The sequence below is a fragment of the Schistocerca americana genome, chromosome 3 (genome assembly GCF_021461395.2).
Source record: "Schistocerca americana isolate TAMUIC-IGC-003095 chromosome 3, iqSchAmer2.1, whole genome shotgun sequence".
NCBI classification, from domain to species: domain Eukaryota; kingdom Metazoa; phylum Arthropoda; class Insecta; order Orthoptera; family Acrididae; genus Schistocerca; species Schistocerca americana.
The window spans coordinates 434,261,138-434,288,803 of record NC_060121.1 but is presented as its reverse complement, the minus strand read 5'-3'; the positions used below and the strand labels follow the sequence as shown (position 1 = coordinate 434,288,803).

Genomic DNA, 27,666 nt, shown 5'->3' with positions numbered 1-27,666 from the left:
CAATCAATATTTAAGAGAAGATCAATTTGGATTTAGAAAGGAAAAAGAACCAGGGAAGCTCTAAGTGCACAACAAATTATCTTAGAAAGAAGATTTGAGGTCAACAGGAAACTATATGGCATGTTCATTGTCCTAGAGAAGGCTTTTCCTGAAACACTAAATAAAACTGGCATGTACTGGAGAGATAAGACTAATTCTCATTTTATGCAAAAACTATAGTAATGAAATAGATGCCAATGACACTAAAAAAGAAGCTATGATAAGAGGAGCTGTTCTCTCTCTCTCTCTCTCTCTCTCTCTCTCTCTCTCTCTCTCTTTCTCTCTTTATTTATTTAATTTCCTTGTGGAAAGTTCAGACAGACAATGAAGAACAGCTCCAAAGGGATCAAAATTAATGGTGCACAAGTACATTGTATTCACTTTGCTAATAATGGAATAGTTGTAGCACATTCTGAAAAAAAACTATGTTAAAAATTTTATCTTGGATAACCACAAACTGAAAATAAATCCAACTTCTATTTCTTGGTGTATCAAACGTGAAAGGATTTAATGAAAAATGAGACATTATTAACATGCTGTGAAGTCTTTGCTTAAAAGAAGTGACAAAAGTCACAGCGGTGGATATTTTATAAACTCTAATGCAAAGATGCTAAATACACACTCCAGTAAAACCAACACCACAAGTTCAGCTTCCCATACAGAAAATCTTTCAACTGCAGTGCAAGTGCCCACAGGTCATGTGTTTTGCAAGAGCAAGGGTAAGAGATGGCTCAGTTGCAGCAAGTTTGTCTGTGCCTCACCTGAAAGCATGGAGAAAAATGAAAAGGCAACAGTATAGATGCTGTTGAAAAGAGCATTAACAGATGCAAATTTAAAATTGCCTGAATATCTAGCTGAGATGTGAAGGTGCTCACTGACTGGCAGTCAGGTTAAAGTGTTATGACAAGCTGTTTGAGAGACAATAAATGCTTGAAGATTGAAGGCAAGAGATGTTTATGGACAGGATGTTGAATAATTTTACATTCAAAGGGGTATTCTACAAATACTGTTGAGACTGGTTATGTAAAAAATTAAAACAGATATTTATTTGGTTTTTAGAGACACTATGAATTTAGGCAGTGTACTTAGGAGCAATCTCCTAGACCACACTGAAGGTTTCAATAAATAAAGGCAACATTACTACTAGGGAAGTAGGAGTGGAAGATCATTCCAAAATTGGAAGCTCATCTCATGCATATCCATTTAGCAGGCAATCCACAATTAGGTATTGAAAGCTTTGCTAGTGATAAAACGAAGGAACATACTGAAGATTTAGTAATTGATTAGGTCCTAACAAAGACAATACTAATCAATGTCAGCATGAAGACTATTGTTAAAGATTGTCACACTACAGAAAGAAACTGTTGACAACAAAATCCAGGTATTATAGAATCCAATTTGAATATTGCTTTAAATTAATTTGTTCTTTTTTTTTTTTTAGGAGAACAGTTGAGTTTCTTGTAAGTGATATACAGTGAGAATGAATTGAACATTCTTCTGACAAGAAGAGTCATTCAAATCTTTCTAGAACTGAAATCTATTGCAGCAGTTAAAAAAAATTCCTGGGACTAACAGGATATTTTAGGGAATTTATCACAAGTTACTCTACAGTACAAATTTGAAGTACAGGATCCAGTTTCAAAAATCTACAGTCAAAAATTTTAAGTTGGACTAAATACAGATGCAAGCCAAGAAGGCTTTGGGGCCATGTGTTACAAAAATCTCCTGATGATGAGTTACATGCAGGCTCTTACATGAGTGAAGAAATAACACTTCAAGGGAAAAAAGTTCTAGCTCCGCCAGACATAAGAAGGAAGGGTTGAAAACTAATGAGATGTATGGTTTCTGCAGAGAAGGTGATAACCACCTGGTTTCCAGGACTGTGAGAACATGCACAAAATTTATGTAACTCTGACCAATTGACTACTTATCATCCAAGTTGAATGATTATCAAGTTAACTGAGTGTGGGATTTGGATGGAGGCTTTAAAACTTCCCTGCTGACGAGATAAGTGACATGACAAAGAGGCCAAATAATGCAGACAATTTTTGTATGTTCACAGAGGAATTGTTTTATAGAGAAGATATGACTTTCAGTGTTCTGTTCCTTTGCTTATTCTATTTCATTTATCATTTGAATTTGTAATAGTGGTGATAATAAGTGGTTTATTTGGAAACCAGCACAATTTTTCCGTTGTTGTTATGTATGTAATATTAACTCTTTTAAGGCTAACCAGTTAAATGTAAAGAGGACCTGTTCGCCCTTTCTCTCATGGAAAAAATCTGTAAATAAATAATCATCATCTTGTTCAAATCATGAAAATATATTCTCCATAAAATTACAATAAGTTTTCAGCATATTGCAGCTAATTACAAAATGGTGCTATAGTGTAGTAATTAAATGATGCATGTGGACAGGAGTCACATGCTGCAAGCAGATTCAGAGGAAATGCTTCAGTGCTGGATTTCAGCTATGCAGCAAGGCATTGGAGCAGCATTGCAACAAAGTCTGAATCAGGATGGTAATGGTATGGACAACAACAATGCAGGATCAGACACAAAGGATTGCCATTCACCAAGTGGTAATTCAGGAGGTGCACGACCTGGAGACAGCACAGAACGACCTTCCCCTGACAAAAATCGTAAAGCCAGGTTTGTTCTTTATAAATGCAAACAGCTGTCAGTTTTTTTTCTTTTTTTTTATATTTTTGGTTATCAGAAATGTTTCACAATAAAGTAATCTTAAACTAAATTTGAATGACAGTACTAATTCTTATGTTGAGCAAGGTTCTTCATACACTCGATTCTACTTCATACTGTTGAGCTTTATTTTTGTGAAGAAATTTATGTGACAAAGCCTCAATCTAATATGGAATTTTCATGTGGAAATGAAAAGGTTTCAAAACACAACATAAACTAAACAAATTAATAATATACTATAAGGGGAATGTAAGAAGCATGTTCTGGATGTGGAATAGTAGACACTAGACTAAGATGTAGTTGATACCAGTTGGTAGGATAAAGGAAAGAGTAGGAAGATCTTCTGTAGAAGATAAGTCAGGAATATGGAAAACTGTCTTCTTCGTATCAAAAAACTGAGGAGAGATTTTCTAACTAATGGCGATCATAGTCATTATTGGTAACCACTTGCACAATCACATGCCAGACTTTTTGCAAGCATGTAGATGAATGCTGAAGTTCAAAATCTCTCATCTGTTTCGTATTAACTGTTATCATCTTTGTAATATAGACTGAACACAAAGACCTTTTGTCCTCATTCTTTCTCAGCAACACCAGCTGATGCCCTCAGGTGCTCAGCATGTTGTCTAGGCACAGGTTTGACAAACCAGGGTTCTTGAGCTGGGGACTGGTAAGTTCCACCAGGCCTCTTTCACCATAAGCTCTGGACATGCTTCGGCAACAATTGTGTGGCACAGTGTTGGAATGTTGTGCATCACAGGGAACAGAGATCTTGGCTTAACCACCTGGATTGTAAGAATGGTAAAAACCTCTATTAAAAATCAAACCTCAATTGCAAGGTATGCCACATGCTAATGAGATCCGTGGCTGTTGAGGTAGAACGGTTGTTAGTGGGCAACCTCTGCGGAAACTGATACACTAGAGTTGTATGAGGTTTACCAAGTCACACAGGGCTCTGTCTGGGTGGACCATTCTTTCCCTAGCTGCTTGTGGAACTGAGATGGACCCCTCGAAATTTTCTCCTCCTCCTCCCAGCAGAATGGGTGGGACGCTGGTAGGTATTTACACCGAATTGCTCAAGGGGCCTTGTTTGATGAGCCGTTGAGACTCTGACTTTATAAGAGTATAGTTCAGTATTTAGTAACAGAATGCATGCTGCAGGTCAAAATGTCTTTTTTATAGTTAAAGGAAGAGAGGAAAGATTTGAGGAAGTCTACATTCAAAAGGGTTTAGAGGGGATTGCAGGTACATTAAAATCTGTCAAGTGGTTGTGCAATGGCACACTGTTAGTCAAAACTTACTTTCTAACATGCAGAAAGTGAAAGGAATATCCAATTGACATTGAGCTGGACACCACTTTCAACTACAGTAAAGGTGTTGTCACGTGCAGGGATCTGCCACCCAAAGAACAACTGAAAGTTGAGTGGGCCCAAGTAGACGTTGTTGACATGCAGGATATCATGAAAGGGTGGAAGACGATCTGGGCAAACCCAACTCGTTCATTGTCACTTTCAATAACACAAAAGTCCCAGAGCATTTCAAGGCAGGTTTTCTTCGCTTAAATATACGACACTATGTCCCCATCCGAGTGCAGTTTTTTAAATGCCACTCTAGGATCTAAGGGAAAAGCCGCTAGTGGCAAATGTGGTAAAGTTGCCCAAGAAGAAGTTGGTTGTTCATCTCCTGTGAAGTTTGTAAGTTGCTCTGGGTATCACTCTTTCTGGAGTATGGACTATAATGTCTTCCTTGGAGAAACTAAGATCTCTCTCTCTCTCTCTATTCGTTTAGTCGGTTCCGACTCTTCGTGACCCCATGAACCAAATCACGCCACTTTTTCCTGTCTTGCACTTTCTCCCGTAGACCTTCCAGGTTGGAACACATTGCTTCTGTGATGCCATCGATCCATCTCATCCTCTGACGTCCTCTTCTTCTAGTTCCTTCAATCTTCCCCAGCATTAATGTTTTTTCCAGCGAGGCATGCCTTCGCATTGTGTGTCCAAAGTAGGTCAGCTTTTGTTTTAAGATTAGACCTTCCAGGGAGAAATCTGGTTTAATTTGCTCCAAAATTGATCTGTTGGTTCTCTTTGCACTCCATGGAACTCTAAGAAGTTTCCTCCAACACCACAATTCGAAGGAGTCAATTCTTCGCCGTTCAGCCTTTCTAATGGTCCAGGTCTCACATCCATACATCACAACTGGAAAGACCATAGCCCTCACAATCCGGATCTTTGTTGCTAGTGTTATATCTCTGGACCTTATAACCTTGTCAAGGTTTGACATCGCCTGTCTACCGAGCAACAGGCGTCTCCGGATTTCATGGCTGCAGTCACCGTCAGCAGAGATCTGGGAACCGAGATAACTGAATGTGGTCACTACTTCCATGGTTTCTCCTGCTATATCCCACGAATTGGTAGGTGTAGTTGCCATAATTTTCGTTTTCTTCACATTCAGCATAAGACCAGCCTTTTCACTTTCGTCTTTCACCTTCAGTAAGAGTGTTCTCAAATCTTCTTCACTTTCTGCCAATAGGATCGTATCATCCGCGTACCTGAGGTTGTTTACATTTATTCCAGCTATTTTAATTCCTGTTTCTCCTTCATCTAGCCTTGCATTCCTCATGACATGTTCTGCATACAGATTGAATAAGTACGGTGACAGTATGCAGCCTTGCCGGACCCCTTTCTGAATCTTTATCCATTTCGTTGTTCCATACATAGTTCTCACCGTGGCTTCTTGGTCAAGGTATAAACTCCGTATCAGATGAATGAGGTGATCTGGTACACCCATGTTTTTCAGTACGTTCCATAATTTGTTGTGATCGACGCAGTCAAAGGCTTTGGCGTAGTCAATAAAGCAGAGGTACACATCTTTCTGGAATTCTCTCGCTTTTTCCATAATCCACCGAATGTTAGCAATTTGATCTCTAGTTCCTCTTCCTTTCCTAAATCCAGCTTGTTCTTCTGGCAGCTCTCGATCTAGATATTGGCGAAGTCTATTTTGTAAGATTTTCAACATAACTTTGCTAGCATGTGAAATAAGTGCGATTGTTCGATAATCTGAGCATTCTTTAGAACTTTTCTTCTTTGGAATGGGGATGAATACTGATCTTTTCCAGTCTTCTGGCCACTGCTGCGTGATCCATATTTTTTGACACAATAGATTAAAACAACAAATCACATCTTGCATGGTTGGGCCAAAATTATCTAAAAGGCCAAGCAGCCCACACATTTGCTACCTCATTTGCTTGAGTTCTTAAACAACCAGTTCAGAAAATTGAGGCTACTGCACAAATAGAGGTTGCCAGTGTCAGCTCTAGTACCTGCTTTTGTCAATGCACTTGTGCTGCTGCAGTGATTTTGAATCCCATACCTTGCCCCAGAACATTAGAAAATGCTGGGGTTGCTGACATTGCAGAGCTCCCTGCCCCTCCTAAGGTTCAGTCCGGTCCACCATCCAGTACTGACCCTATCACTGCCACAGTGGTGGCTCCAAAGCCTACCCAGACCAAAATATCAAAGTTGAAGTGCCAGTTGTTGACGGAGACAGGAAGTAAGCAGTCTGACAATGTCGATCTCCCTCCCTCCCTCTCCTCCCTCCCTCCCTCTCCTCCCCCCCTCCCCCCTCCCCTCCCTCCCTCCCTCCCCTCCCTCCCTCCCCCTCCTCCCACCCTCCCTCCCTCCCTCGCCTCCCTCCTTCCCTCCCTCGCCTCCCTCCTTCCCTCCCTTGCCTCCCTCCTTCCCTCCCTTGCCTCCCTCCTTCCCTCCCTCGCCTCCCTCCTTCCCTCCCTCACCTCCCTCCTTCCCTCCCTCACCTCCCTCCTTCCCTCCCTCGCCTCCCTCCTTCCCTCCCTCGCTCCTTCCCTCCCTCCCTCCCTCTGCTCCCTCTCCTCCCTCTGCTCCTTCCCTCCCTCCCTCGCTCCTTCCCTCCCTCCCTCGCTCCTTCCCTCCCTCCCTCGCTCCTTCCCTCCCTCCCTCGCTCCTTCCCTCCCTCCCTCGCTCCTTCCCTCCCTCCCTCGCTCCTTCCCTCCCTCCCTCGCTCCTTCCCTCCCTCCCTCGCTCCTTCCCTCCCTCCCTCGCTCCTTCCCTCCCTCCCTCGCTCCTTCCCTCCCTCCCTCGCTCCTTCCCTCCCTCCCTCGCTCCTTCCCTCCCTCCCTCGCTCCTTCCCTCCCTCCCTCGCTCCTTCCCTCCCTCCCTCTGCTCCCTCTCCTCCCTCACTCCTTCCCTCCCTCCCTCTCCTCCCTCCCTCTCCTCCCTCGCCACCCTGCCTCACTCCCTCGCCTCCCTCGCCACCCTGCCTCACTCCCTGGCCTCCCTCGCCTCCCTCCCTCACTCCCTCCCTCGCCTCCCTCCCTCGCCTCCCTCCCTCGCCTCCCTCCCTCGCCTCCCTCCCTCGCCTCCCTCCCTCGCCTCCCTCCCTCGCCTCCCTCCCTCGCCTCCCTCCCTCGCCTCCCTCCCTCGCCTCCCTCCCTCGCCTCCCTCCCTCGCCTCCCTCCCTCGCCTCCCTCCCTCGCCTCCCTCCCTCGCCTCCCTCCCTCGCCTCCCTCCCTCGCCTCCCTCCCTCGCCTCCCTCCCTCGCCTCCCTCCCTCGCCTCCCTCCCTCGCCTCCCTCCCTCGCCTCCCTCCCTCGCCTCCCTCCCTCGCCTCCCTCCCTCGCCTCCCTCCCTCGCCTCCCTCCCTCGCCTCCCTCCCTCGCCTCCCTCCCTCGCCTCCCTCCCTCGCCTCCCTCCCTCGCCTCCCTCCCTCGCCTCCCTCCCTCGCCTCCCTCGCCTCCCTCCCTCGCCTCCCTCCCTCGCCACCCTCCCTCGCCACCCTCCCTCGCCACCCTCCCTCGCCACCCTCCCTCGCCTCCCTCGCCTCCCTCCCTCCCTCGCCTCCCTCCCTCCCTCCCTCCCTCCCTCCCTCCCTCCCTCCCTCGCCTCCCTCCCTCCCTCCCTCCCTCGCCTCCCTCCCTCCCTCCCTCCCTCGCCTCCCTCCCTCCCTCCCTCGCCTCCCTCCCTCCCTCGCCTCGCCTCCCTCCCTCCCTCCCTCGCCTCCCTCCCTCCCTCCCTCGCCTCGCCTCCCTCCCTCCCTCCCTCGCCTCGCCTCCCTCCCTCCCTCCCTCGCCACCCTCCCTCCCTCCCTCGCCACCCTCCCTCCCTCCCTCGCCACCCTCCCTCCCTCCCTCGCCACCCTCCCTCGCCTCCCTCCCTCGCCTCCCTCCCTCGCCTCCCTCCCTCGCCTCCCTCCCTCGCCTCCCTCCCTCGCCTCCCTCCCTCGCCTCCCTCCCTCGCCTCCCTCCCTCGCCTCCCTCCCTCGCCTCCCTCCCTCGCCTCCCTCCCTCGCCTCCCTCCCTCGCCTCCCTCCCTCGCCTCCCTCCCTCGCCTCCCTCCCTCGCCTCCCTCCCTCCGTCCCTCGCCTCCCTCCCTCCGTCCCTCGCCTCCCTCGCCTCCCTCCGTCCCTCGCCTCCCTCGCCTCCCTCCGTCCCTCGCCTCCCTCCGTCCCTCCGTCCCTCGCCTCCCTCGCCTCCCTCCGTCCCTCGCCTCCCTCCGTCCCTCGCCTCCCTCCGTCCCTCCGTCCCTCGCCTCCCTCCGTCCCTCGCCTCCCTCGCCTCCCTCCGTCCCTCGCCTCCCTCCCTCCCTCGCTCCTTCCCTCCCTCGCTCCTTCCCTCCCTCGCTCCTTCCCTCCCTCGCTCCACTCTCCTCTTTCCCCCCACCTCTCGCCCCCCACCCCACCTCTCGCCCCCCACCCCACCTCTCGCTCCCCACCCCTCTCGCCCCCTCTGCCCCTACCTCTCCCCCCCTCTACCCCCCATGGTTGTGTGGTATTTACCGAGTGAGGTGGAGCAGTGGCTAGCACACTGGACTCGCATTCAGGAGGATGACGGTTCAATCCCGCATCCGGCCATCCCGATTTAGGTATTCCGTGATTTCCTTAAATCGCTCCAGGCAAATGCCAGGATGGTTCCTTTGAAAGGGCATGGCCAAGTTCCTTCCCTGTCCTTCCCTAATCCGATGAGACCAATGACCTCTCTGTCTAGTTTCCTCCTCGAAACAACCCTACCCTATTCCTTTGTTTCTTGGTGTGTGTGCATTTGGGATGTTACGGATAGGCAGTTAGAGCGAATGGTGTGGAGTATACAGAAGAGAATTTAATTTCAGAAGGTGTCCATATGCAGTTATGGAGTGGAGATTATTTATATAGTTGTTCTGTTGTGGCAGAGAGAATTTTATTGCACCATGATATGTATTTGTGTAGTATTTTCTTTCCCTGGGTTATTGATTTTTGGATGTGACAATTTTCTTCTGTTGTTAATTTTTGGACAGGTTGATACTAGTTTTGAGTATTTTTAAATCGGTTTCTATGTTCAGACTCTGTGCTATTAGGCGATCAGCTAAAGTTGAATGGGAGCTATTACATTACAGTGCTCAGAGATTTTCTGTATACCTGCTTCTAAAATTCATGCATGTTTGACACATGTATACGGATGGACAGTAATTGTAAGTTAATTGATACTAACCAGACTGGCTGTATTTGTCAGTGTAGATGATGTATTGTTTAAAGTCTGTTCTGTATTGTGTTGTTGTTTCGGTGTACTATGTTGAGTCCTTATCTCTTCAGTATATTGCCCACACAGTGTGTAACGGTACTAAAGAGACAACAACTTAATGTGGCATAGCAAACTAATAACAGACATTTCTCCAGAAGGTAACTGGTGGTCAACAATTTCGTCTCAGACCTTTATGGAATGACACGCTACATTATAAAGTGACAAATTGTGGGATTGGATTATTGATTCAGGTCACTTATTCAGCTGACAAGAATTATTGCAAGTCTGAATTGATATTATTGTTGAGTAATTTCAGTAAGTGAAAGAAGTGCAGGCTACTTAGTCTACCAAAAGTCAGAATAACTGCCACTCTTGCAACTTCATAGTGCAGTGTTCACTTTGATGAAGCGTGCTCTCTAAACTGAAAAGAAAAGCTTTTCTTCAATCTGCCTATATCTGAATCATTTAGCACAGTATCATTCTGTAGGGTTAGTGTAAGCCAAAGGTGACAGGCCCACCATTACCACATCATAATGCAATATCTGTAGCATAATATCAGCTGTTTTCTTCTGGGTGGGCATTAATGCACTATTAAAAAGCCACATTAACTAGATGGATCAAGAAGGTAAACCCAGAAATCTGTAGCTATAAATTGTAATTATTCATGCTTATTCTTAGAAGTGTCATGTATGTGACTGCACGGGAAATACTATCAGTCAAAGAGTAAAAAAAATATAACGAACTTAAAATAATTCTTATTAAGACATATAATTCTCTTGTACTGATCGTTATATAAAAGACATGATGACTTATCCCAATATTTATGAATTGGTGTCATACATAAGCAGTGGTACAAAGAGCTATTTGTACAACAGTAAAAATTTAATTTATACCATATGTATTACAATTGCACTAAGTGGCATATACTGTGCTGAATCTCAAAATTAAAATCCTTGGGAACATGAAACTGAAGTATGAATGAAGTTTTCCTTTTGTCTTTAGTGCTAAATGACAGTTTTCACAGTCACACTACAAGAAACCTAACCATGGCCCAATACCTCACACATAGAGGACAGGTGCCAAAAACTAGGTGCATAGGTGAGGATAAACTGATATTTACTAGGTCTCAAGAAATAACAATTTGTCAGTACAAAGAATAATTGAGGCAAAATAAAAACAGAGGATCATGGTAAAACCAATAACATTGGTAAGCCAATGTGTGTGTAGTGCTTTACATGGTACATGTCATTACACTGTAAAATATGTTATATGGTCCCATATTAGTTGTACTAGCTGTAATAAATTCTAATAAGACACGTGGAACGGAACTCTTAAGATGTGGTTCATCTGTCAAGGGGACCACATCTACAGGGTGGGCAGTAAGTTTCTACCATTTTCATTTACAAGGCCACTAAGGTTTGATGCTCTGTGGAGATAGTACCACTTCACACCAACAGATTGTGCTGGCTTCATGTTAATCTCAGTGAATCATAGTGAACACATTCCCACAGTTGTTTGTCTGCTGCTAGTGAGTGTTATTATGGTGGTGCATTCTACAAAGCAGATCTTTTTCATAAATTTAACACACATCTATTTTTTATAAGTTAATTAAAATCTTTCATTCAGTGATTTTTTTATGTGTACTTGTGATTTATCTCTAAATTTTACTTATGGAGATAAAAAAAAGACGTGTAAAAGTCCAGTTTTCTCCAGTGTAATGGACTTACACATTTACTTAGTTAAATTAATTTTTAACTTTGTCTACATACTGCTGTTTGTGTTCTCCTTATTAAATAATCATGTCATTGAAAAATTGGTCCAAAACATAAACGTAGTCATTCCCAGATTCAAGCCCTCCATTCCAATAGAATATCCAAAATCAAAATTGCTCAAATTCTAGGTGCTAGTGACAGCAACAGAATTAGGCAGCAACAAAATTAGGCAGCAACAAAACTCGCATAAAACACTTCAAAAATCAAAAATCATTAGGAGGACAACAGTAAAAACCTTTATTTATGGACAATCCTAGAAAACGTGTGTCCAACATACAGAACCTATGCTGTCAGAAAAAAATGTTGTCGATTGTCTGGCGTCTTGTGAAAGAATATTATCTGATGGATCCTGCGATGCTAACCCTGGAGGAAAGAAGAAAAGGCTCCTCTCTCTCTCTCTCTCTTTCTGTACATGAGTGTCCAGTAGTTTTTTACGCAACGTCCAATTTGTATAAATTAACTAGAGAAAATTTCCACAGACCAAAGCAAGGATTGAAGATATGGTCACTGGCGGCATCTGTGGCTATGGAAAAACTGAACTGCATGTTGTTGATGCAAAAAGGACTGTCGGTGCTAGTTATTATAAGCCAAGGATTGTTCCTGTCTATGCTCAGGCAGTCCACAAAGTCTTTTCTCAAATCCAGACAGTGCTGCTTTTATGCTAGATGGGACAACAGCTCACACAGCCAAACAAGCAACAGCACTTCTGAAGAGAATGCCTCCTGTTGTTTCAGATGACGGGACTGGTAGCAGTCCAGACCTAAACACTGTATACTACAGGATGCAGTCTTCAAAGATCCTTGTCCACACAGTGGAGGCCTGCTTATTGCACATGTTCATGAAGAACGGAACTCAGTCACCTTTGAAGAGAGAGCAGTACACAGAGAGCATTTTGACAGATTATTTGATGAATGTCTTCATAATCAAGGACACCATACAAAGTACTGAAAAAGTGAACAGATCATTCACGCGTGTGCAGTAATGTACTTTTGTAAAAAAAAGTGTGTAGTAAAAATGTTCTAAAAATCTCTTTTCATCCACCATGTAGAATACTAGTGCAGCCCATTCTTGAGTACTACTATCTACACATTAGTATTATCGAGGTGCTGTGTGAACTGTTGGGGGAATCCCTGGAGGGAATAAGGTGTTCTTTTCGTGGAACACTGTTGAAAAAATTTAGAGAACCAACATATAAATCTGACTGCAGAAAGATTCTAATTCCACCATTGTAAATTTCACATAAGCAGCACAAAGGTAAAAGAAATTAGGGCTTTTAAAGAGGAATATAGACAGTAGTTTTCTAAAGTTACTCTTACTGTAGGTGACAGGATTTGCTACTCTCCGCATGAGCACACCTCTGACAGTATACTGAGCTGTTTGAATGTGGATTCCATATTGAAAATTTTGATACACGGCATACATTGTAGGGGTAAATACTCTGCAAATTATATAGGAAATGGTTTGTTCATTCCTTGGTAGAAATGAAGAGGCAAACAGTGTTAATGGGACTTATATTTGCCACTGTGAGTACAAAAATGACCTAAAAGAAGAAACAAATGGAAAAGCAAGTGAAGGAAATTAATTTGCAAAAAGTTTCAGAATTTATATTTGAAGCAAACCATAATACACTTAAAAAAGCCCTTGTATTGTTACTGTTGATACTTTCTAACACATTAAAATGTTTGCCATTCTGGTATATGATTATCAAATTAATGAGAAAAAACTGAGACCATGAAATGTGTTTCATTTCAGGATGTGGGAGCAGTTACTGAAAATTCCAGGAAATGACCGATGCTGTGACTGTGGGAACTCTGAACCGAGATGGGCAAGCATCAATCTTGGCATAACTTTATGCATAGGTGAGGTGGAAATTACATTTGAAATCATTTGTTACAGAACAGATTAAACACAGAAACATTAATTGCTGACCCCTAGTTGTATTTATTTACATCTTTAGTTTTCGTGTGTGGTTTTATTTCCCCCCCAGATCAGCTGTATGTACTATGTTCAGCTTACAAAGTTGTGAGCTGAAGTAGTAACTTAATATTTTATTCCATATTCTGTGTTTTCATTTGGCTGTTACAGCATTGCACTGCTTAAGTACATATTGCAAAAATTACTTGCAGACAAATGGCTGAAATTTATCTAATCTATTCTTTTAATTTGAGCCTTCAGTAATGGTTGAGCAGTCGAGAATCTACTAGCTGTGTACATCACTGATCTATCAGGTGAAGTAGCACAGTGTCTCAGATGCTTCCTCTATTGGGGGTAAAAGAACTGAAATCTCCATCCTGTCATCAAGATTTAATTTTCATGTGGTTGCCACGAATTTTGAATGCCAGGGCAGCCTTAAAAGGTGAAAAATCATCATGACCATTTTCTTCCCTTCCATCTGAGCTAGAAATTCATCTGTAATGGTTTCAACATAAACAAGCTGTATAACTTTCATTCTTTCTTGTTAACATGAAGACTCTTATGCAAAATATAAAGCGATGTGTGACAGTACGATTCTAAGAGTACGTCAAGTTTGCCAAGTTCAAAAGGGATCGTATCCAAGAAACTTTTCTTTTTCTCTTGTTCCTCAGCATCAGAACGATTTTTAACTGCAAGCAAATTGTTTCTTTTTGAACCAGTGAAAGACCATGACTGTTTGAGAAAAAGAATGGCTAAGTGCCATGTGTGACCACTAAAGGCATTGAGTCGTACTCGGACCACTTTCAAAATCATAAATCATCTTCCTATGTCAACTTCACGACATAAAGGAATGAATGCCTTGCTGACTCCACATTGGACACCAACCATATATTCTGATATTTGCACGCTACTGAAATTTCACACAGTAGATTATATAAAGTGTTGATACATCATTTATTTTCATGAACTACTATATCCAGAGGAGGGGAAGTAGAGAAGTTTGTTACACTTGAAGGCACTTTTACAACACTGACAAAAAGATGTAATACGACAGTTGGCAGTACCTTCGGCAAGCATGCTCAAATATTTATTGATGACATGTGGTGTGTAAAATAGTGGGACTAAATTGTTCAGTGAACAACTTGCTGGAATACAGAGTAGAAGTAAACAATTCAAACATTACATAAGTTTGGAAATATGGAAATAGCATTTAAATTTTAAATTGAATTAATGGGATTTAAGCATTTGAGAAACACCTTACAAAAAATTGTTTATAACCCATAAACATAAGATGAAAACCTAATGTAGGATGTGTTTGAAATTATAATTTAATACATGTAATATCATCATTCAAAACGAAATCGTATGAAAAATTTGTGACATAAATCCTTTCATCAGGTGGACTCACTTTCTAATCAGCAGAACACATACTGGAAGTTTTAGTTCGGTTACAACAGGAAACGAAAAGGAGTGTGTTCATTATAGATAAGAGAAGATGAAAGAAAAAATAATCAAAGAAATGACACAAAACAATTACAGTGTTGTTAGTAACAAATTTTAAGAAAACTGCTGCAGAAGTGCAAATATTTTGAATGCCATTTTTGTTTTATTGTTAAACCGAGATGTGTATTACGCTACAAAGCAAATTGTAGTCATGGCCATAGTGTGAATTAATGTGTTACAACCACATTAAAATTAAAAATAGCGTGTGTTGTTACCTCACAGTGCAAGCACGCAAAGTCATTGCAGAAAGTGGCTTTGTGGACTGCCATGACTGCTAGCTCATAAGATCATTAAATTTATTGATTATGAAAAGAGAAAAGAATGGCCATGTTGGCCAGAAAAGATGTTCAGTAAGTCAGTGGTACACAGATTACAGGAGGACAGGTAGAACACTGAACAGAGAGAGACTCGTATATCTACTGCAAAGATGATGCGAAGTACACACAATAGAGGTCTCATAAACAGTATTGTTAAATTTGCTTTTAGGTAGTAATCCCTTCATCATTATGAACAGCAACAACAAAAAATTGCCATTTTGTGAGAACTGCAAAGCTTTTGTCTCGCACACCTGGAATTCAAGGCTAGCAAGGGAACTCCAAGACATTGTTCTGTCTTTTGGGTTTGGTTTTAAAAGATGACGGAACAAATGAGTCGTCTTATAGAAACGAGAGGACAGAGTTTCAAACTAGACATACAATATAAGGTATATAGAAAAAAGTGAAGCATCTGAAGTAATCAGAATGAGATTTTCACTCTGCAGCAGAGTGTGCACTGATATGAAACTTCCTGGCAGATTAAAACTGTGTGCCCGACCCAGACTCGAACTCGGGACCTTTGCCTTTCGTGGGCAAGTGCTCTACCATCTGAGCTACCGAAGCACGACTCACACCCGGTCCTCACAGCTTCACTTCTGCCTGTATCTCGTCTCCTACCTTCCAAACTTTACAGAAGCTCTCCTGCGAACCTTGCAGAACTAGCACTCCTGAAAGAAAGTTCTGCAAGGTTCGCAGGAGAGCTTCTGTAAAGTTTGGAGGGTAGGAGACGAGATACAGGCAGAAGTGAAGCTGTGAGGACCGGGTGTGAGTCGTGCTTCGGTAGCTCAGATGGTAGAGCACTTGCCCACGAAAGGCAAAGGTCCCGAGTTTGAGTCTCAGTCGGGCACACAGTTTTAATCTGCGAGGAAGTTTCATCTGAAGTAAATCGGCCATTGGCTTATTCGGTCAAACAGTAGGTTCATTCACATTGAAGTTTGAGAAAATGTTGTTGAAATGGTAGTATATGAGAAGTGTTGTCAAAGAAAAGTGCTGGTCAGTATTTAACACTTTGGAGACCAAGCCTGAGCATAGCTTAGGCAGCAGCTTTGTGTTGAAAAGACCCTGCCAAATACAGGTTGGTCCACGATTGTCTCGATGTATGAGCCACCTATCGCTCAAAAAGTGGAGTCATTTCATAAGACAACAATATACAGCTGTCTCTCAACCTGCCCATTGACTGGTGCTGCCTTTTACTGTCAATTTCTAGAACTATTTCAAAATAAACATTAATAAACATAAAAGCTGCTATCAGAAATGGCTGAGCCGGTATGATCATGTTGACGTAATGTCATGCATACTCATAAGATTTCGCAGTTAGCTGTAATTCTTCTGAAGTACATCACATTTATTGAGTGAGCAAGAAATTTTGGAAGCTCAAGAGGAAGAAATTTCTCAGAAACTCACCTCTCATTTTTCTTTAGCAGGTAATTGTACTTCCTGTCATCATTATTTTAAAATTTATAATACATCAAAGAACTAAAGGAAACATGAAAAATAAATCTTGAAGCTTGGCCCTTTTTTACTCTAAATTACTCTTGAAGACACATCAATTATGTATGTTCCAGTAACGCTTTCAAAAAGTCATAAATAGCCTCTTTCCTAGGCACATTATTTTTCTAACTGGCTGGCCGTCAAAGTGTTAATGGTTGTGTTACGCAGGGCATTGACACACAGACATGTAGTGTGTCAGTGCTCCATTTGTAGGACTAGGGGGGGGGGGGGGGGGGTTATTTTATTAATACCCCCCTCCGTCTCCCTGTTTGTCAAGCATAAACATAACGGAGCTGCCATTCTTGCCAGGTCCCCAGTTTGCTTTGCTCAGTAATATTTGACATTGCTCAAAGCAAATCAAGTAGAAAGGAAAGTTTGAAGGATTTACTATGAGTTAATGAACACTAGGTGAAGCAAAAAATTTGTAGTTTATGTTGTTGTTGTTGTTGTTGTTGTTGTCTTCAGTCCTGAGACTGGTTTGATGCAGCTCTCCATGCTACTCTATCCTCTGCAAGCTTCTTCATCTCCCAGTACTTACTGCAACCTACATCCTTCTGAATCTGCTTAGTGTATTCGTCTCTTGGTCTCCCTCTACGATTTTTACCCTCCACGCTGCCCTCCAATGCTAAATTTGTGATCCCTTGATGCCTCAGAAAATGTCCTACCAACCGGTCCCTTCTTCCTGTCAAGTTGTGCCACAAACTTCTCTTCTCCCCAGTTCTATTCAATACCTCCTCATTAGTTATGTGATCTACCCATCTAATCTTCAGCATTCTTCTGTAGCACCACATTTCGAAAGCTTCTATTCTCTTCTTGTCCAAACTGTTTATCGTCCATGTTTCACTTCCATACATGGCTATACTCCATACAAATACTTTCAGAAACGACTTCTTGACACTTAAATCTATACTCGACTCGATGTTAACAAATGTCTCTTCTTCAGAAACGCTTTCCTTGCCATTGCCAGTCTACATTTTATATCCTCTTTACTTCGACCATCATCAGTTATTTTCCTCCCCAAATAGCAAAACTCCTTTACTACTTAAAGTGTCTCATTTCCTAATCTAATTCCCTCAGCATCACCTGACTTAATTAGACTACATTCCATAATCCTCGTTTTGCTTTTGTTGATGTTCATCTTATACCCTCCTTTCAAGACACTGTCCATTCCATTCAACTGCTTTTCCAAGTCCTTTGCTGTCTGACAGAATTACATTGTCATCGGCAAACCTCAAAGTTTTTATTTCTTCTCCATGGATTTTAAGACCTACTCCGGATTTTTCTTTTGTTTCCTTTACTGCTTGCTCAATATACAGATTGAATAACATCGGGGAGAGGCTACAACCCTGTCTCACTCCCTTCCCAACCACTGCTTCCCTTTCATGTCCCTCGATCTTATAACTGCCATTTGGTTTCTGTACAAATTGTAAATAGCCTTTCGCTCCCTGTATTTTACCCCTGCCACCTTTAGAATTTGAAAGAGAGTATTCTAGTCAACATTGTCAAAAGCTTTCTCTAAGTCTACAAATGCTAGAAATGTAGGTTTGTCTTTCCTTAATCTTTCTTCTAAGATAAGTCGTAAGGTCAGTATTGCCTCACGTTTCCAACATTTCTACGGAATCCAAACTGATCTTCCCCAAGGTCAGCCTCTACTAGTCTTTCCATTCGTCTGTAAAGAATTTGCGTTAGTATTTTGCAGCTGTGGCTTATTAAACTGATTGTTCGGTAATTTTCACATCTGTCAACACCTGCTTTCGTTGGGATTGGAATTATTATATTCTTCTTGAAGTCTGAGGTTATTTCGCCTGTCTCATACATCTTGCTCACCAGATTGTAGAGTTTTGTCAGGATGGCTCTCCCAAGGCCGCCAGTAGTATGTTGTCTACTCCCGGGGCCTTGTTTCGACTCAGGTCTTTCAGTGCTCTGTCAAACTCTTCACACAGTATTGTATCTCCATTTCGTCTTCATCTACATTCTCTTCCATTTCCAGAATATTGTCCTCAAGTACGTCACCCTTGTATAGACCCTCTATATACTCCTTCCACCTTTCTGCTTTCCCTTCTTTGCTTAGAACTGGGTTTCCATCTGAGCTCTTGATATTCATACAAAATTTTCCTGTAAGCAGTATCTATCTTACCCCTAGTGAGATAATCCTCTACATAGAGGAAATAAATTTCCTGTATGAGCACATGAATATGTTGTGAACAAAACCATATAGATCACTTCATAAATTTCTTTATTTATCATAACATTGTTACATTCCTCCTGGATTTTCCATTGTTTGGTCTTCATTTATTATGCTGCTTCCACTACTGTCGTTGCCAGATACCAAAATCTTGCTTCCTCGGCAGCATGGCAGACAGTTTACACAAACAGCTACCAAACTGGACATGGAGTCTCTCTCTGTCAATGGCAGCAAATGCAATCCTAATGAGGAAACCACTTGCCTCAAAGCTCTACTGTCTATATCCCTCTTTATGAGCTCTAATTTCTTTTATCTTCGTGCTGCTTAAGTGAAATGGTCAATGGTGGCAGTAGACTCTTTCTGCAGTCAGGTTTATATGTCGGTTCTCTAAATATTTTCAACAGTGTTCCACAGAAAGAGCATTGTATTCCCTCCAGGGATTCCCACTTGAGTTCACATTAAATTAGAATTTTTATCAACACGCTGATTCGGCATAGGTTTTTAATATTGAGCTGAACTTTTTTTGCTAGTTCTAAGTTTCTGATATCTAATGATGGCAGTAGCCAAAATGGCATAAATAAAAAAGTTTATTAAGCACCTAGACAGTTTTATTCAAAAACCAAAATTTTTTTTTAGTATTACATAGAAAAAGTTATGGACTTACGTTTCTTTGTGGAGTGAAGAGGAAATGTTTCAGTATTTGTCTTCCTTTATAATATAAACTGTACTTTATTTTATGTTGGTGCTTCTCATTCATTTCATTGTACCACCTACAGTAAAAGTTATCATTGATAATATCTTCAGTTTTTGTTACAGATATTGTTTAGTTATGAGTACTACAGTGATAGTCAATAATTGTTGAAACAATGCTGTTTCCTTTTCCATCTGCATAAGGCAGGTGTTTGTTCCAAATGTAAATATTTTTATGCCTCTCTCACTTTATATTACAGAATGCTCAGGTGTGCACCGTAGTCTAGGTGTCCATTTCAGCAAAGTTCGATCCCTTACATTAGATGCTTGGGAGCCTGAAATTCTTAAAGTGATGGCTGAATTGGGAAATACTATTGTAAATAGTGTATATGAAGCAAACACTCCTACAGATGTTATCCGAGCTACTCCAAAGTGTCAAGAGTGAGTAATTATATAGTTCATTGTTACTGTGTGTGTCAATCTGAATACTATTTAATTTGCTTATATGTAGTTATTTATTATAGCCAAGCTGCTGTTTTGCCTTTGATATTCGTACTATTCATCAGTCATCACAAAGAAGAAAAAAGTAGTTATTTTTAGGTCTGTTGATGTTTAAGTACATATCGCATTCGGGAGGGCGACGGTTCAATCCCGCGTCCGGCCATCCTGATTTAGGTTTTCCGTGATTTCCCTAGATCACTTCAGGCAAATGCCGGGATGGTTCCTTCGAAAGGGCACAACCGATTTCCTTCCCCATCCTTCCCTAATCCGAGCTTGTACTCCGTCTCTAATGACCTCGTTGTCGACGGGACGTTGAACACTAATCTCCTCCTCCTTTAAGTACATAATGTGAAGTGTGTAAGTCCTTCAAAATTGTCTAAAATTCGATTCTTCTTTTCAAGTATCTGTTTATTCAGTGCTCATTGTTGTCCTAAATATTGATTATATACTTTTTGCTCTTACCCAAAATCTGATAATATGAAAAGGAAAATTCTCTTGAGGAAACAAAAGGAGGAAATTGGGCTTGAGAGAGGAAGGGGTATGGGGGAGATTACATCAGGCTAAGTTGGAAGGCAAAGATAGTGATTCATAACTACTTTTCCAGCTTCAGTCACTACATGCAGTTCTTCATTCCCTGCACAATGCATTCTTATTGGTTTGCCGTCTTGACTTGGACAGATCTTCCTGCATTTAGTCATTTTTGCACAAAGAAAAATGTGATTTCTTTTTCCTAACATGTCACCTTAGTTCTACACACACACACACACACACACACACATATTTTAAGCCTGAAAGTGTGTTCATGAGCCAAAAGTGGAAAGACGTCTTATCCTAATGGTTTGAAAAATATGCCTCTTTCATCTGCTCACCCAACTAAACCCTCTACTACTGTTTCATCAGTAACCCCACTGAGAGTGAGTCTGAAAGTGCTGACCAGAAACTACGTCTCATCAAGCCCTGAAATGAAGAATATCCTACCCACTATCTTTCCCACTCTTCCCACAGTGGTATTCTGCCACCTACCAAACACACAATATCCTCATCTACCCTTACACAGCCCCCCTCCCAGCCTCTTTCCGCATGGCTTATATCCCTGTAAGAGATTCAGATGCAACACGTGCCCCACACTTCCTTCCACAACGCCACCTACTCAAGTCCAGTCACAGGCATCACCTATCCCATCAAAGGCAGTACTACCTGTGAAATTAGTCATGTGATCTGGAAGCTAAGCTACAACCACTGTGCTGCATTCTACGTGGGTATGATGACTAACAAACTGTCTGTCCACATGAATGGCCACTGACAAACTGTGGCCAACGAACAGTTGGACCACCCAGTTGCTGAACACACTGCCTGACATGATTTTCTGCGTTTCAGTGACTGCTTCACAGCCTGTGCCATCTGGATCTCCCCACCGATACCACCTTTTCTGAATTTCGCAGGTTGGAACTCCCTGCAATATATCCTACGTTAGTGTAACCCTCCTAGTCTTGACCTTCATTAGTCATTGTCTTTCAACCAGCTATCCCCTTCCCTGTTCTCATTCCAGCACTACATAGTCCTCTCTAGTCTTTTTACTTTTCTGTCCCCCTCCCCACTCTCTGTCTAACCTCTGGACTACACCTACCCTCTCCCCACCTTGTCCCTGTATGCTCCCACAAACAGCACTTTACTGTCACCCACCCCTGCACTGCTATCCCTTCCCCTCCCTGCCGTGGCCTCCTCCTTACCCCCACCACCCAGTTTGCTTCTCCCATCATGCAGTGCTGCTCACAATTTGGCCTCAGCAGATACAGACTGTGTATGTATGTGAGTGTGAGTGTGAGTGCGTGCGTATGTGCGTGCATGCTTTTTTTTCCCCAATGAAGGCCTTTTTGGCTGAAAACTTACAGTTAGACAGTTTTTTTTTTGTTGATCCTATTTGCAACTTGGCATCTCTGCTGTATGGTGAGTAGCAACTGTCCTTTTCATAATACTGACCAGAAACTGTGATGTACAATATGTGATCAAATGTATCTGGACACCTGGTTGAAAAGACTTAAAAGTTCTTGGCACCCTCCATCGGTTAAGCTGAAATTCAGTATGGTGTTGGCCCACCCTTGGTCTTAATGACCGCTTCCACTCTCGTAGGCATACATTCAATCAGGTGCTGGAAGGTTTCGTGGGGATTGGCGGCCCATTCTTCACGGAGTGCTGCACTGAGGACAGGTATCGATGTCGGTCAGTGAGGCCTGGCATGAAGTTGGCATTTCGAAACATCCCAAAGGTATTCTATAGGATTCAGGTCATGAACGTGCAGGCCAGTCCATTAAAGGAATGTTATTATCATGTAACCACTCCACCACAGGCTGTGCATTATGAACAGGTTTTTGATCACGTTGAAAGATGCAGTCGTCATCCCCGAATTGCACTACAAACAGTGGGAAGCAAGAAGGTGCTTAAAACATCAATATAGGCCTGTTCTGTGAATGTGCCATGCGAAAAAACAACGGGTGCAAGCCCCCTCCAAGAAAAACACAACCACACCATAACACCACCGCCTCTGAATTTTACTGTTGGCACTACATACACTGGCAGATGCCATTCACCGGGCACTCACTATACCCACACCCTGTCATTGGATCGCCACATTGTGTACCGTGATTCATCACTCCGCACAATGTTTTTCCACTGTTCAATTGTCCAACGATTACGCTCCTTACACCAAGCGAGGCGTTGTTCAGCATTTACCAGCGTGATGTGTGGCTGCTTGAACATGAAATCCAAGTTTTCTCACCTCCTGCCTAACTGTTATAGTACTTGCAATGGATCCTGATGCAGTTTGGAATTCATTGTGCTGGTCTATATAGATGTCTGCCTATAACACATTACGGCCTTCCTCAACTGTCGGCGGTCTTTGTCAGTCAACAGATGAGGTCAGCCTGTATGCTTTTGTGCTGTACGTGTCCCTTCACATTTCCACTTCACTATCACATTGGAAACAGTGGGCTAGGGATGTTTAGGAGTGTGGAAATCTCACATACAGATGCATGACACAAGTAACACTTAATCACTTGACCACGTTCTAAGTCCTTGAGTTCCACGGAGCGCTCCATTCTGCTCTCTCACCATGTCTAATGACTACTGAGGTCACTGATATGGAGTAGATGGCAGCACAAGGCACCTAATATGAAAAACGTGTTTTTGGTGGTGTCCGCATACTTTTGATCTCATAGTGTACTTACTGATGATAAGAATCGATTTTGAATTCTCTGCCAGCAGCAACAAACTGTCCATTCTCATGAATGGACACAGGCAGACAGTGTTTGTTGGTAATGAGAATCACCCTGTGGCTAAACATGCCTTGGTGCATGGCCAGCACATCTTGGCACAGTGTTTCACCATCCGGGTTATCTGGATACTTACAACTAACACCAACCTATCAGAACTCCAGAGATGGGAACTTGCCCTTCAATGTATCCTCTCTTCCCGTCACCCACCAGGCCTCAACCTCCGCTAATTTCAAGTTGCCGCCACTCATACCTCACCTGTCATTCAACGACATATTTGCCTCTGTACTTCCGCCTCGACTGACATCTCTGCCCAAACTCTTTGCCTTTACATATGTCTGCTTGTGTCTGTATATGTGCGGATGGATGTGTGTGTGTGTGTGTGTGTGTGTGTGTGTGTGTGTGTGTGTGCGCGAGTGTATACCTGTCCTTTTTCCCCCTAAGGTAAGTCTTTACGCTCCTGGGATTGGAATGACTCCTTACCCTCTCCCTCAAAACCCACATCCTTCCCTCTTTCCCTCTCCTTCCCTCTTTCCCTCTCCTTCCCTCTTTCCCTCTCCTTCCCTCTTTCCCTCTCCTTCCCTCTTTCCTGATGAAGCAACCGTGGGTTGCGAAAGCTTGAATTTTGTGTGTGTGTTTGTGTTTGTTAGTGTCTCTATCAACATACCAATGCTTTCGTTTGGTAAGTTACATCATCTTTGTTTTTAGACATATTTTTCCCACGTGGAATGTTTCCCTCTATTATACTGATAGTGTTAATGTATGGATAAGGTTTTTGTGTCATTGTGTATGTAAACGAGGTTCAAATGGTTAACCAGCCCAGCCTAGAAAAGTGACAACAGCAATACGAAGCGGCGGTGAAATAAGCTTAGCACACAGCCAACAGAAACTCTTTCAAAATAATACATTAAAACTACTCAGTTGAATTACATTATAACATCTTCTATCCATGTTCTAATAAGCCGTGAGCACAATCACTTGGTGTTGCTTGAGCACAAATATATTTCTGTTAATTAGCTTTGGGGAAAGTTATAATCTTGCAGCAGTGTGTTTTATGTACTTCTGATTTATTTGAAAAATACTGTTTAAAAACGTTTCAGTTGCAAGAGAAGTCTTAATATTTTTAACTTTTTTAATTTTTAAAAACACCATCTTGTCCACATTCTTAGATTTCAGCCAGTTTCTTCTCTCTATGCAAACATGTCCAGCCTTTGAAAAAACTTGCTCTGAGAGGGTCATAGTGTCCAGAGTACAGTGTCATACGATGACGACATGGACTTGTTATGCTTCTTTCAAAAATCAGTGGATCGGGTTTCTCCTCTGTGTCCAGAAAGTTTTTGGATAAGTAGAGCCAGATGTCCTCTCGCATGTTTGTAAATTCCAATGATGCTGACTCATTTTTATTTTCCTATTCCATGATAAAGGTCCCGATCATCTTCTTCTTCTTCTTCTTCTTCTCTTCTTCTTCTTCTTCTTCTTCTTAACTTGGGTTTCACCTTCTTGTACTTTAGGTACCAAACTATCAACCACAACTCTGCCATTGTTTGGAGTTTGACTAACCTCTGCTGTGAGCTTGCTGGTCACTTTTTCAGCACTTTCAGCTACTCCGAAACCACACTTTCTGAACAGAGTGTTCAAAATAGTTACTTTGACATGGATGCGGGTGCTGTGTTACTCATAAGACGTCATCCTTTTTGACAGCGCCTACAGGAGATATGGTGTCTATCTTAATTTTGTCGGCCACTGCTCTTTAGCATCTTTGAACTAATGTGACTGCAATGGAGGCTGTGGTGAACTGTTCCCCAGACAGTTCTTTTGTTAACTCAGAGGTTCCAGTACAGGAAGGCAGTCTTCCGAAATACCCCTCCATCTGCTACCAAAACTTCATAGATAACATATGAAAATGTCGTTATGAGGGTTTGTTTGACCAACAGTAGATGCTGCATCATAAGGAACATACAGTTCCACCCCCTGGATATCTCCTATTTAAGCTTTAACTGTTTTTTGTTCAGCCAAACTTGGCAGTTTACCAATTTCTCAGTGAGTACTGTACTGTTTTTGAAAAACTCAATAATTTTGCAACATTTCTGTCTCAAGGCTTCTAGTGCTGCGGTCTCAGGTTGGTTGAAAACATCTGACACTACTAAATTAAATGTGTGGGCAGCGCATCCCAAGTGAACAACATTAATTTTCGTTTTTACATCCGCCATAACACTTGTGTTGTCACTGACAAGAGAAAACACTTTTATCTATCCCCATTCAGAAACAATTGTTTTAATGCTCTTTGAAACGTTTTCATATGGATGCCAATCAGCAATGTGCACAGCATCTGGAACAGCAGACTGCAGATTGTACTGCTCAATAAATTATATTGTCACTGTCAAAAACCCTTGTGTATTTGTGTTGAGCCACATGCCCACAGTTAGTGTGACATACTTGGTTTCAGCCAGTATATTCTCAATAACTTCCCTAATTTTGAGCCAACAATCATTTAATAGTTTGTTTGTCAGAGTCTTCCTTGGAGGAAAAGAATACTGCAGTTCTAGTGTCTTAACTAGTTTCATAAATTTGGTATCTTCAGCCATAGCAAATTGAGGATAACACAGTCACAATATCAACACTGAGGTTGTGAATCTCTTTAATGTTACTGCTTGATATTCTTTTACCTTCATGGTACCAAAAATCCTAGCCTGCCCTTTTTTTTGGGGGGGGAGGGGGGGGGGGGAGGGTTTCATATTTGCCATTCCTGCCATATCCATGAATGAATGTAGGAGGGCCAATAGGGGAAGAGGCAGTGCACATCATGGAGCCATAGATGGAAAAGGTAGACATGCCATCAGCAGCAGGTGGCGTCAGTTCACTACCTGTTGTATCTTCTGACAAATTATCAAGAGATACGATGTTCAAAAACTGATGGTGCTTCTGTTTCAAGTGGTCTATTAGATTACTGAATGAGCGTTTAAAATGTATTTCCTTTTTACAGACCATACGGATCGCAACATCTCTTTCAGTTTTTCTGTAAAATTCACATACAAGTGAGCATTCAGCATTTTGATCCAGATGGCAAACAAAGCTCACTCACTAATAATGTGAAAACACTTCAGTAAACACAGACAAAAAACTGAATTGAAAGCTACTGCAAATATTGGAATGACAGTATTACTGATGACATGTGATAACAGAGTGCAGTCAACAATCATGTTTTGATAGCACCAAAATGATCTATTCTTTCCACTAAGAACTGAATGCACAAGTGATCAGGGGATCCAGTTGTCACTTCCAGGGATGCTGGAGAGGTGCAAACTTGGTTATGCTGTTACAGACCATTTTAAATGGTGCCTCAAGATAGACTTAACTGTGAAAATGATGTACCAGTATGTGAATGTGAGTAGAACTTCTTTGTATTGGTGAAATACCACACATACTATGTTTCACAGACTATGAAAAGTAAACAGCATTGTGTGCAATGGGTGTAATTTGTATGTCTAATTTTCTGTATAAAATATTTATCTTCCACACAAATAAATGACTGATTAAGTGTTTGTGGGCTAGATTGAAATGATTCGTGATTTGTGAGCTTAATCACATATTTTCGATAAAATGCAATGCAAAATATCTAAAATGAGGAAAGGTTCCTTAATTCTTTATATACCCTAAAGGGAAACATTATGCAAGCAAGGAAATATTCCCCCTCCTAAGTCCCCGCTTCCAATGTGCCTCATCGGTCACCTTATCATCTACAGACTGTGTGTGTCCAGGAAAAAAATCTGATGTGACTCAGGTGTCCAGGGTTTTGAAAGCTTATTTTCTGGGGATTGGCAGTTTAAGTGATGGCAGGCCTACCCTAGCCTAATTAGTTACATTCAGTGGTACCTGGGACAACTTAATCCACAGCAGTATACGAATCAGTTTTATGTGGTGAGAAGAAAAAGTCTCCATTCAGTACATAATTAAATGAACAAGTATAATGCTTATTTCAACTTTAGCATTATCCTGAGATATGTTTTCACCTACTCTCGGAGTAGGTGAAGAATGAATGGATAGCTCAGTCAACTAAAACACTAAAGAGTAGTTCCAGTTGAAAGAATGAATACTTTGTTCAACCAACAGGAAAACGACTGACGGTTTTCACTTGAAAAGAGAGAATACATAATGCAGTTAATAGGCAAAGCTATGACAGTGTTGAATGTTTTCATTTGTTGTTCCAAAAGACTGCTGTCACTTGGGGGGGGGATGAATAATAATCCAACCGATATGTAAATTGCCTTCATTCAGTTGCTCCCACAGTCTAGGTACCGTCACAAGAAAGAGTGAATGAAGCAATGAATAATTCTACCAATATGTAAAACTACAACTGAGTGAATAGATTATTTTCATTCGGTTGTTCCCATCACTAATGACAAGTTCCTAGTGGAGGTGATTCGCCATTGCTTTCTTCATCCTGTTGTGAAGTGTCTAGCTGTTCATGTGGATGATTGTGATGAGTGAGTGAATAGTGCAGTGTTCTTATTCACGAAGAGAAGAGAAGGGAAGGGAAAGGATGCTGACATACAGCCAACTCCTCTCAAAAAGCAGCAAGGTGGCCACCGAGCTTAATATTCCAATTCCGCTGATGGATCACCGCCAACAGCAGCATTTTCCCTTACTTCATGAGACACTGCTTACAGGTTTGGAAATTAATCCAGGAGTTTGTTGCAAAGACTGCTGATCAGGAACTTTATCCCATCATCTTACATCCCTTCGCTAGTCAAATACTGACAGTGA

The 27,666-nt window shown here is 42.2% G+C and overlaps 1 protein-coding gene across 2 annotated transcripts in view; it reads left to right on the top strand.

Annotated features, from left to right (window-relative positions):
* LOC124606860 (arf-GAP with coiled-coil, ANK repeat and PH domain-containing protein 2) overlaps positions 1 to 27,666 on the top strand; it is a 147,759-nt gene that overhangs the window by 72,081 nt on the left and 48,012 nt on the right. For both annotated transcript variants that reach the window (XM_047138943.1, XM_047138942.1), the window contains 3 exons: positions 2,457 to 2,690; positions 12,788 to 12,894; positions 19,393 to 19,573. In XM_047138943.1, the coding sequence (XP_046994899.1) occupies positions 2,457 to 2,690; positions 12,788 to 12,894; positions 19,393 to 19,573 (522 nt within the window). The remainder of the gene's footprint in view (positions 1 to 2,456; positions 2,691 to 12,787; positions 12,895 to 19,392; positions 19,574 to 27,666) is intronic.